This window comes from Bos taurus, chromosome 23 (genome assembly GCF_002263795.3).
Source record: "Bos taurus isolate L1 Dominette 01449 registration number 42190680 breed Hereford chromosome 23, ARS-UCD2.0, whole genome shotgun sequence".
Lineage (NCBI taxonomy): Eukaryota > Metazoa > Chordata > Mammalia > Artiodactyla > Bovidae > Bos > Bos taurus.
In genome coordinates this window covers 28,675,392-28,687,207 of record NC_037350.1, presented here as the reverse complement: position 1 = coordinate 28,687,207, position 11,816 = coordinate 28,675,392, and the positions used below count along the sequence as shown (strand labels likewise).

The window sequence follows — 11,816 nt, the reverse complement described above, 5'->3', positions numbered from 1 at the left end:
TTTGGCCACACCGTGTAGGATGTGGGACCTTAATTCCCCAATCAGGGAACAAACCCATGCCCTCTGCAGTTGGAGTGAAAATTCTTAACCACTGGACCTAAGCCCTAAATTTTTGTAATTCCTATTCTTTACTATTGAATCATTTACAGCAAATATTTTCACTAAAGCTGATCTACTTAGAGTGAGGGAAATTCCTTAGACTTTATTGGGTATTTACTTTCCCAATATTATAATCTTCTAGAATACTCACCACTTAATTACACGTATTAGTACCCTTTAAAATGTTTACAGAAAAGCTGACTACCTGAAACTAACACCAGGTTAGCTTTGCAGGCTGGAATCTGTTCTGAATAGTGGTCTGAAAGGAACTTTGGATTTGGAGGGAAATGGTTGGGAACAGTTTGAACATAAAAACTATTTTCTCATGAGTTCCATTTTAATGTTGAATAAATTCACAATTTCTGTTTTTACCTCGTGTCCTCTTAGAAAGTCATTCTTCATTTTGAGAAGGAACGTTCTGCAGGGTTTCAGCATTGCTGTCATGGCCACTGCCTCTCCTCTGAGGAAACTGGAGGACAAGGTGATGTGCTCTATCTGTCCTGACTACTTGAAAGACCCTCTTACCATCGACTGTAGTCACATCTTCTGCTATCACTGCATCATTAAGGTCTGTGAATCTGCTCAGCAGCCATTATATTATTCTCTCTGCAAGACAGCCTTTAAGAAAGAGAATATCCGCCATGTGTGGCAGATGGCCAGCATAGTGAAGAATATCTGGAGGATGAAAGTAGATGAGGAGAGACAACCCAGAGAGGACCGACCACTCGCGCAGAGAGCAGAGCAGCTGTGCGGGCAGCATTTGGAGAAGCTGCATTACTACTGCAAGGATGACCAGCAGATACTGTGTGTCATGTGTCAGGAGTCCCGGGAGCACAGGCACCACGCTGCTGTTCTGCTGGAGAAGGCTGCGCAGCCTTATCAGGTAAGAAGCTTGCTGGACCCCAGCTCTGTTCTTGGAGCCAGAAAAGTTCTATTGTACCTTCAGGATAAGGTCCAAAATTTTTTTAATAAACACTTTATTGAGGTATAATTGACACATAAAAAGCTGTCCATATATTTACTGTATGCAATTTAAGTTTGGGGATAAGTATGTCGCTACCATCAAGGCAAGAGACATATTTATCACCTCCCAAAGTTTCCTCCCACCCGATTTATTATTATTATTGTCTTACTGTGTGTGTGAGAGAGAGAACACTTAGCAAGATCTATCCTGTTAGCAAATTTTAATTGTACAACACAGCATTGTTATCTGTAAGCACTATGGTATAGAGTAGATCTTCAGAACTTACTTATCTTGCATAACTGAAACTTTTACCCTTTGACCCTCACCTCCCCTTTACACTTCCCTCCAGCTGCTGGCCACCACCATCCTACTCTGCTTCTGTCCGAGTTTTAGATTCCTCATACAAGTGAGATGATTTGGTGTTTGTCTTTTGTGCCTGGCTTATTTCACTTTACATAATGTCCTCCAGGTCCATCTGTGTTGTTGCAAATGGCAGGATTTTCTTCTTTTTTTAAGGCTGAGTAAGATGCCATTGTATGTATATACCACACTGTCTTTATCCATTCATCCATTGGACATTAGGTTGTTTCCATAGCTTGGCTGTTGAGGATAATGCTGCAATAAACATGGGAGTGGAAATGTCTCTTCGAGATCCTGATCTCAATTTCTTTAGATAAATACCTAGAAACAGGATTGCTGGGTCATATGGTAGTTCTATTTTTAGTTTTTTGAGAAGCATCTATCGTGTTTTCCATGGCTGTGCCAGTTTCCATTCTCGTTAGTAGTGTACCAGGGTTTCCTTTTCTTCACATCTTCACCAATACTTGTTATCTTTCATTTTTTAAAATAATAGCCATTCTAATAATTGTTAAGGGGAAGGTTCAAATTCTGTAGCACGGTAAGTTCTTGGCAACATGTATTCTTCTAATTTGAATAATAAACTGGTTTGTTTTCATATCTTTTATAATAGCAAGTCTGTCCCACTACCTTGATGTTTTAGTTTCTGAAGCATCTGATCAAGCCTCAACCAGCAGTATGGAATACCAGCGCTCTTGATAGCCATCTTGATACTTAGCTTCAAAGTGTGTGCTTCATCTCTATTATAAAAATATTTTTGAGAATATTGCATCTTGTATGAATTTCCTTTCAGAATTTAATCTCAGGGAAAATATTATTTTTTTCTGATGTACCAGTAGTTTTCCTCCTGTCTGCTAAAGGATTACATGAATCACTATTTCCCTTTTGTCCTTGGTTAACAGGACTCTTAAAATCAATTTAGTCATTCACTCAGTGATGTGGAGTTAGTATATATATTTTCCTTCATTATTTTGTGTTGATTTTCTTTTTTATTTCTATGTTATCAATTAATTTTAATATAAATTATCTATATTTTGGTGGAAAGAAACAGTGTAAATATAAAAACCACACTATAAGTCTTAGTAGTTGTAATGATAATAAATTTAATTTTATCCCCCTAATTTTCCCCCAGTTTTATTGAGATGTAATTGACATACAGTATAGTATAAGTTTAACATGCATTTTATCTCACTTCTGAGAAGCTACTCTAAGCCAACATAGCACTCACTCTGTTTCTTCTTCATTAACTAGGATGAAAACTATTCCAACCTAGTCATCTTATAATACTACATAAGATCAAAGACTATCTGATTTCATTCTGAAATCATTTTGCAGGTGTCTTTTCTTATTGAGGGCATTTTCATCTTCATCTTGAGATTATTCATGTTTTTCCCCCCATAGGGTAAAATTCTAAACCATCTGAAGATTCTGAAGGGAGACAGGGACAGAATTCAGAATTCTCAGTCTACAGGAGAAGATGAGATTCAGGCCCTGCTGGTACGAGAAGTTTCGAGTGAATGTTCTTTGTACCTGTGTTGGGTAGAGGAGAGAGAGAGAGAAGTGTGTGTGTGTGTGTGTGTGTGTGTGTGTGTGTGTGTGTGTGTATATATATATATATATATATATATATGTTGAGGGGAGGGGGATAATGAGGGATGAGGAGAATGTGGGTGTGATAGAAGGGATTCTAGTTCTGAACTTATCCTCAGACAAACATTCTGGTGTTTTCCAGCCTCTCAGGAGAAATCCTCTTTGTCTTTCTGCCTTTACTGTAGGCAAAATTCCAGAGCCACAAGCAAGACGCAGCATCAGTGTTTGAGCAGGGCCATCAGTTCCTGAGAGAAAGGGAGCAGCACCTGTTGGAGTGGCTGGAGGGAACGGAGCAACAGCTCACTGAAGGGAGGAACAGCCATGTCACCAAGGGCTCTGAGGAGGTCATCCGGCTGGAGACCCTGATTTCTGAGTTAGAGAAGAAGGCTCGGCAGCAAGCACTTGAACTTTTGCAGGTGAGGGACCAGTTAAATTGGACCTCTTGCTCCAGGCTGCAGTCTGGCCCCTCCATTAGCATGAGATTTGGACCAGGAGTCAGGAGAGACAAGGTTTTGTTCTCATTTATTGAGTTCTTGACAGGTTAACTAGCAAACCAATAGGTTGTAAGTCCCAAATCACAGTGGGCAGGAGACAGCAATATGCACAGATGTTACACTGAGATAGTGAGATCTGTCAGTCAATTCAGTGCAGTCTCTTAGTCTTGTCAGACTCTTTGCAACCCCATGGACTGCAGCACACCAGGCTTCCCTGTCCATCACCAACTCCTGGAGCTTGTTCAAATTCATGTCCATTGAGTTGGTCATGCCATCCAATCATCTCCTCCTCTGTCGTCCCCTTCTCCTCCTGTCCTCATTATTTCCCAGCTTCAGGGTATTTTACAATGAGTTGGTTCTTTGCATCAGGTGCCCAGAGTATTAGAGCTTCACATCAGTCCTTCCAATGAATATTCAGAACTGATTTCCTTTAGAATTAACTGGTTTAATCTCCTTGCAGTCCAAGGGACTCTCAAGAGTCTTCTCTAACATCACAGTTCAAAGCATCAATTCTTCGATGCTCTGCTTTCTTTATGGTCCAACTCTCACATCCAAACATGCACATTTATAATTATAAGAAATAATTGAGTGTTAAATCTTATGATCAGACTGGAAGCCACAGGAATTCTGGAAAAGGCTAGTCAGGGAAGGCTTCATGGATGAAGCAGCTCTTAATGGTAGCCTTGAGGAAAATGTAAAGATTTGTGTTAGCAGAAAAGAGGAGTTGAACATTCCATTTGTGGAGGTGCATTGGTTAAAATGAAACACATGAATGTGATGATAAACTTAATGAGTGTGATAATAAAAAGGTGGGTGTAGGTGCAGCATGCATGTCAGTCCTGTCCAACTCTTTGCAACCCCATGGACTGTAGCCCACAGGCTCCTCTGTCCATAGGATTTTCCAGGCAGGAATACTGGAGTGGGTTAGCCATTTCCTCCTCCAGGGGATCTTCTTGACCCAGGGATTGAACCTGAGTCTCTTGTGGCTCTTGCACTGACAGGAGGATTCTTTACCACTGAGCCACCTGGGAAGCCCGCAGGTGCTGAGGAAGAGCGTTTGGAAGATAGGAAGGTACATCGAGTGAAAGGGGCTACCTTTCTGGAGGAGTCAGCTTAAGTGAGGAAGAAGTTAAAGGGAAGATGGGCTAGGTAAGATGGGGCCAGCTGAGTAGAGGCCTTCGAAGGCATTCTGAGATTTCAGTCTTAATCTGATAGACAGTAAGAGTCTTACCAGATTAAGGGAGTTTTCCTGGAGACGATATTCTAGACTCAAATGGAGGAAAGGAAGGGGAAACGTGTGTCCCCATAAACCACAGTGGAGAATAGTACAGGTCGAAGCCCACCAGAAAATTCTCTGTACAGTCCTATCCTGTACCCATTCCCAGCGAGCTCATCGTAAGGAACGGAGGCAGCTCCTGGGAACCTTATTTCCATGACAGTCTGTCTTCTCTTCCTTTCTAGGACCCAAGTGACATAACAAGCAGGTAGGTTCTGTTGCTTTATATTTTTTAGCCACTTAGGTGTTCCTTTGTTTTTTCTGTCACCATAACTTATAGAAATTTGGCAAGGGCTGAAAGGGGTTATTTAGAAGAAGAGAGGTTCTTCTAGAAAGTTTAATATGAAAAATATTCCATAGAACGTCCTAGAAAAATTATTTTCTTGGAACTTAGCATGGTAAGAGGATAGGGAGAGTTGAAATGGGAGGAGATTGTGACAGAGTATTTGAAAAAATTTAAAATACACATTTGTTTCTAAGACCCAGTGTCCTTTCATTCTTTTTATTCCTATTTGGTTCCCAGCCGCCTTTCCTCCTGCACTCCCCCACATTTTGAAGAGCACATTTCTTCATCAGATTGCCCTCCATGCTTGTTAGTGATGTTTCCTGCTCTCTGCTGGATCATAAGAAGAAGACATTTATATGCGTCACAGGGATAATGGTTTCTTTGGTAGTGGTTCTCAGCCAGTGTGTTAGGCATTAAACACTGACAGTTTTCAACAACCATACCCATAATGATATGCAGAAGCTTTGAACAGAGATAAAAGCCAAGTATTTTGAGAATACACAGTTCATCCCAGAGACACCAGGACTGTTGGCATAATCTGAGCATTTACCATGGACCAGTTACCAGGTGGGGAAAGGAGACAGGATGCCAGATTCTGGCTGGGGAGACCAGACAGAGACTGTCGGAGATGAGTGATTATATAAGAAATGAGGGTGATACAGAATGTGTAAGACTTCTTGCTCTAGAGTATTTTGTCTGATATCAGTAGTTACTCTAGTTTTCTTTTGATTAGTGTTTTCATACTATTAAACTTTTTATTCTTTAACTCTCAACCTCTCTGGGCTGTTATTTTTATGTATCTCTTATAAGCAACATAAAATTTTGTTTTCTTTTAAAATAAATTCATCTGACACATTTTAATTGGAATATTTAGTATTTATAGCTCCTGGAAAACCACCACTTACATTTATAATTTAAAAAGTATTTGGAGTGTTTGACAAATAATATCCTTACATTTTATTGTTTATATCTGAATATGTTTTGTTTATATCTTTTTTTGCCTTCTCTACTTGCCTTTCTCTTTTTTCTATTTTTAATATTTTATATTTTTGTGTATATATATTTATGAGCCTTGTTTTTGAAATATGCTATAATTACTAGTCCATAGTATTTTTTGTTGTTTTCTAGATATTTTAAAATTTTAAATTTCATTTGCTATTTAATATAAGATTTGTTTAAAAAAGAGGACATCTGTCAATGGTGCTGTGTTTGTTTTTTTTTTCCTAACAGCCTTATGTTTCATAGATTTTATATTTTGTGATCAGACAAGTGTGTTGCCACCTCTACTATTTTGGACTTTATCAAGGCTTTCCCTATTGTATGTTTTAAATTTTTGGACGGTTCTATGCACTTGAAAATAAGATACATTTTTTGTGTCCTTGGAATAGGATTAATATATCTCCATGAGGTTTTCCTTAGTAATTTTGTTATTTTGTTTTGGTACTTAAGAGGGCCCAGATAGCTCAGTCGGTAGATCAAACATCAGACTTTTAATCTGTTTAAGTCCCTGTTCAGGCATAGCTCTAGGTTTTGGGGCTTCCCCGGTAGCTTGGTGGTAAAAAAAAAAAAAATCTCTTGCAGGTTGATCCCTGGGTTGGGAAGATGCCCTGGAAAAGGGAATGGCAACCCACTCCAGTATTCTTGCCTGGAGAATCCCATGGACAGAGGAGCCTGGCAGGTTGCAGTCCATGGGGTCTTGATAGTCAGACATGACTTAGCAACTAAACCACCATAAATGACATGTTGGTGGATCGAGAATCCTTGGATCATGGCTCTTTCTTCAGATCTCTATATTCTTCTCTCTGACTCTGATGTCGAAACCAGCCACTTGGAAAAGCAGCTTTAACTATCTGCCTCTTTGGTCCATTATTGGTATTTGTTCGCATGCATATACTCTGACAGTGGGAAACCATGCCTTTCTCTCAGGAGTAATTACTGTGACTTCATTATCTCTAGATACCCCTGGAAGAAGTTCTGGATTGAAAAGCCTATCAGTCTGCAATGAGAAAACAGACGGAAGAATTTTCAGATAAACTTCTTTGTTTAGAGAAAGGACTCAGAGGATTCCATGGTAAAGGAAGGAGTTCTGAGCCTAGAAAACCTTCTTTCTTTCTCTGTAATGTTTCTTTAAGTTTTGATCATGGCTGCACCTTCTCAGAGTTCCTGCATGTCATTCACACCAGGCAGGGACACTGGGGAGGAAATCTAAGTCCAAACCGTGGAGGCTTCCATGTGATAGTCTAAGACTGTTCCATAATATAGAATCATAGTTAATAGTTCTCGGAGTTGGTAGAAATATATTTCATATCTAACATTGGGAGGCTATGAAAAACAGTATGGCATTTCCACAAAATTTTAAACACATAATTACCATATGATCTAGCATTCCCACTTCCCAAAGAATTAAAAGCAGGCCCTCAAAGAGATATTTGCACTCTCGTGTTCATAGCAACATTATTCACAATGGACAGGAAGCAGAAGCAATCCAAATGTTCATCACTGGATGAATGGAGAAATGGAATGTGGCATATGCAGACAATTGAATACTATCCAGCCTAAAAAGGAAGGAAACTGTGACACATACTCTAACATGAATGAACCTCGAGGACAAAATGCTAAGTGAAATGAGCCAGTCACAAAGAGACAAGTACTGTGTGGTTCCATGTATATGAGGTCTCTGAAGTAGTCAAATCCATAGGAACATAAAGTAGATTTACGAGTGTAGAGTTTAAATTTAAAAAAATGCAAAAGTTCTGGAAACTGGTTGCACAACAATTTAGATATACTTAACATTAATGAACTATACACTTAAAAATTGGTAAAGACAGTAAATGTTATGTGTCTTAACCACAATTGAAAATAAAGAATAGTGAGAAAATGACTCTAAAGACGTGTCTTTGAGAGTAGAGAGAAATAGTGTGGTTTAGGACTAGAAGTTTAGGACTCAGTTTAAAAACAGGTAGTATGCCCAAAGGTGCTCTTTAATGAAGCACCAGGTGGGTTCAGCATGTGTTGCCGTGGATATTCACATGAACCTGTTTAGACTGGACAGCTGTGGGTGTCTCCTGAATTAATTCCTCTGTTTCACTTGAACTTTCATGATCCCCTGTTAACTGTTGAAGTTATATGTGATACCATAAGAAAGTTTGACCGAGAAGCTGTGGTGCCAGAGCTGCTTCCTGTCAAGAATTCCCTGGTGGGCCAGTGGGTAGGACTCAGTGCTTTCACTGCCGTCGGCCTGGGTTCAATCCCTGGTCTTCCCGAAAGCCGAGCAGTGTGGCTAAAGAAAAAAAAAAAAAAACAAGAAAGAATTGCTCACTGTCCTTTTGTTCTTTTACTCTAGGAAAATTGATGAGGGATCTGGAATATAAGACAAGTGAGTATCTGGAGGGGATAGTGGCTGAAGTTTGCAAATTACCATTTTCCTGTGAAGCTCTTATTACTTATGGGTCAGCCCGTTTGTTTTAAAGAGGAAGGTCTTCATGTGACTAATGTATCCAAATTCTTTATCCTGAGTTCAGAGCCATAAACCTTTCCCCAGATTTGCTCATCTGGAGAAGGAAATGGCAACCCACTCCAGTGTTCTTGCCTGGAGAATCCCAGGGACGGGGGAGCCTGGGTGGGCTGCCGTCTATGGGCTCGCACAGAGTCGGACACGACTGAAGTGACTTAGCAGCAGCAGCAGCAGCAGTGATCCCAGTTCTTATCTTTTTTTCCTCTCCAGTCTCATCGCACTGCCTTGAATTTTTTGTGTTCTTTAAACTCTCTAGATATGGTTGCTAATAGTCTGAACACAAGGTCAAAAGCAGTCTTTGTCCTGGTCCCCTGAGGAGTCTCCCACCATTGTCATGAAGGCCCCAGAATCTATGGGACAAATCTCATTTGTATCTTTTGTGAGGCCACACCTTTGTCTCCTTGTCCCCACAGTGAGGATCATCCTGAATTCCCAGAGAGCCAATGGCTACCTCTCAGTGTCTCCAAATGGGAAAAGTATGATGTTCACTGGCTTGTGGCTGAAAAAATGCCAGCATGGTCAGCAATTTGATCTGGAGCCCGGGGTGCTGGGCAGTAAGGGCTTCATGTGGGGCAAAGTGTACTGGGAAGTGAAAGTGGACAGGATCTGGTGGGAAGCAGAGGAGGAAGAAGACGCAAGGAGATACGGGGCTGGATGCAGAGGCGTGTTTGGCAGTAACGATCTTGGTGGATTTATAAGCATCACTGATGGGTATCATTCTCCTGGATATAGAGAGGAGAATGAGGAGTTGGAGGAGGAATGTTCTCAGGAAAATGGAATATGGCCAAAATTCTGCCTGGTGGGGGTGGTAAGAGAGTCAGTGGTGAGAAGGGGATTTCTCAACTTCACCCCTGAGGAGGGATCTGGACTCCGCAGCTGTCCTCAGCTGGGGTGTCTATATGCACCAGCCCTGAGCCTTTTCAGATCCTGTCCTACTGCCCCGGGCAGATTGGAGTTGCTCTGGATCATGATGGTGGGAAGGTAACCTTTACCAATGCCAGAACTCAAGAGTTCATCTATGAATTCTCATCTACCTTCACTGGGAGAATTTTCCCTTTCCTGTGGCTTAACTACATGAGATCCAGACTTTCGCTGAGACCCTGAGAGAAGACCTCCTGGCACAGCCCCAGGTTTTTTCATTTACCCTTTGTTCCTTTTCATCATTCCCAGCTCTGCCTCAGCTGGATGGTCCTGCTGCATTTCTGAAAGCACTCAGATGACTGGAGCTTTATTGCAGTCATGAGTCTCTTGTCCTCGCTGCTTTGTCTCTAAAATGGGGATGGTAATAGTTGATCTTTTTTCTCTAAGGGGAATGATTGGAATGTCTTTAATGTACTTATTAAAATGTGTGTTAACTAATTTATATCTCCTGTTGCCTTTAATTTGGTTCTTCACCCGCCACTGAGACAAATGTATGAGAATGAGTGACTATATTACAGAATCTCAGCTCCTGCTACAAATAGTAATTGATGACAACATCCATATTGGTTTCTGAAGCACCTTTTCTGTCCCATAATTTCTCCTTTCATCCTTCTAAGCAGTTGTTGTTGTTCCGTCGCTCAGTCGTGTCTGACACTTTGCAACTCCATGGACTGCAGCACGCCATGCCTCGCTGTCCTTCACCATGTCCCGGAGGTTGCTCAAACTCATATCCATTGAGTCAATGATGCCATCCAACCATCTTATTCTCTGTCACCCCTTTCTCCTTCTGCCCTCAATCTTTCGCAGCATCAAGGTCTTTTCCAAATCTTCTAAGCAGCTGAGGAAACAGTAAATATTTGGCAGTTCATATCTGTTTAACCTTTGATACACTATGAGATTTGAGATATCTGGCATAAGAATTCCTTTATTTATCTGCCATGTTCTGATAATTTTTGCAATGGGAGGGCGAGAGGGGAAGCCATGTAGGGTTCAGGTGTATATGAGTTTTTGGAAGTCACTTGGTTCTGAAGTCATGTCTAATGTCAGCTGTGTTTTGAGATGGTAGAAATAGATATGTAGCTTAATGTTAAATTAGTAATCTTACATATAAGTAGCAGAAAACAAATTGGCTAATTTTAGAAAAAGGAATATTAACTTTTAAAAAAGGGAAATTAATTAAATATCACAAGCATGTAGAGTGCAAAGAGGGAGGGATATGTGTGCCTGCCTGCATGCAAATTCTGGAGGCACGTCCACGTGACCCCCAGAGAGGTGGGAGCTGCAGTGAGAGAGGGAGGAGGTGGAGGAGTCAGCAGGGCTTGAGAGGATTGTTGAATTGTCAGGATATAAACAGAATACATCATGCATGAATCCAAGCTATTCAAATGTGGATATAATCTGGTGGGGAACAGAAGAGGAAGAAGTAAGAACACTTACTTATGGAGCCAGAGGCGTGTTTGGCAATAGCTATCTTGGTGGATTCATAGACTCAACTGATGGGTCAAGTTTTCCTGGATACAGAGATGAGAATGAAGAGTTGAGGAAGGAATGGGTTCAGGAAATTAGTAGTCAGAACAGGCCCTAGTTCTTCATGTAATTAACCCCTAAATCAAAATCTGCCATAAGCACACCAGAGTATAGGATGCCTGCCTGTGCCCAGCAACAAAAAAGCAAAGTGTGTTTTCGGCTTCTGTAATAAGACATGGTCTCATCAAGACGCATGTAATCCAGCATTCTCAAGTCATGGGAGCAGAGGCTAGGTGCCAAAGAACTTCCCATACTTAAACTCCTGGGTTCAAAATGTGGGGAAATTTGCTCTGATAGCTCAGTTGTTTAGAAATGTTTCTCTAGACAGCAAAAGAGACACAGATGTAAAGAACAGACTTTTGGACTCTGTGGGAGAAGGCGAGGGTGAGATAATTTGAGAGAATAGCATTGAAACATGTATATTATATATGTGAAATAGATCACCTGTCCAGGTTTGATGCATGAGGCAGGGTGCTCAGGGCTGGTGCACTGGGATGACCCTGAGAGATGGGATGGGGAGGGAGGTGGGAGGGAGGGTCTGGATGGGGAACACATGTACACACATGGCTGATTCATGTCAATGTATGGAAAAAACCACCACAATATTGTAAAGTAATTAGCCTCCAATTAAAAGAAAAAAAAAAAACAACATTTTTTTTCTGATTGTAAACTGAATATAAATTCACTATAAAAATGAAGAGATTTTTTTTTAATCCCAAAGTCTTTTTGTCAACAAAACATTTTCTCTATTAACATTTTGGTATATTTCTAACCTTTTCTGGTGTAAA

General features: G+C 40.7%; 1 protein-coding gene and 1 long non-coding RNA gene across 2 annotated transcripts; one reads left to right on the top strand and one right to left on the bottom strand.

The window, feature by feature from the left end:
• Nucleotides 1-505: 505 nt before the first annotated feature.
• LOC132343676 (tripartite motif-containing protein 26-like) lies at nt 506-9,724 on the top strand. Its single transcript, XM_059880724.1, is given in 9 exon segments — nt 506-982; nt 2,822-2,917; nt 3,196-3,426; nt 4,966-4,988; nt 7,023-7,060; nt 7,063-7,137; nt 8,410-8,442; nt 8,994-9,440; nt 9,443-9,724. Coding segments are annotated over 9 exon segments (1,626 nt in total). The 5' UTR covers nt 506-541; the 3' UTR covers nt 9,685-9,724.
• LOC132343679 (uncharacterized) lies at nt 2,807-9,077 on the bottom strand. The gene is made up of 2 exons (XR_009492636.1): nt 8,102-9,077; nt 2,807-2,950 (listed from the first exon to the last, which is right to left on the bottom strand). It is a non-coding gene; the product is annotated as an uncharacterized lncRNA (long non-coding RNA).
• Nucleotides 9,725-11,816: the final 2,092 nt, after the last annotated feature.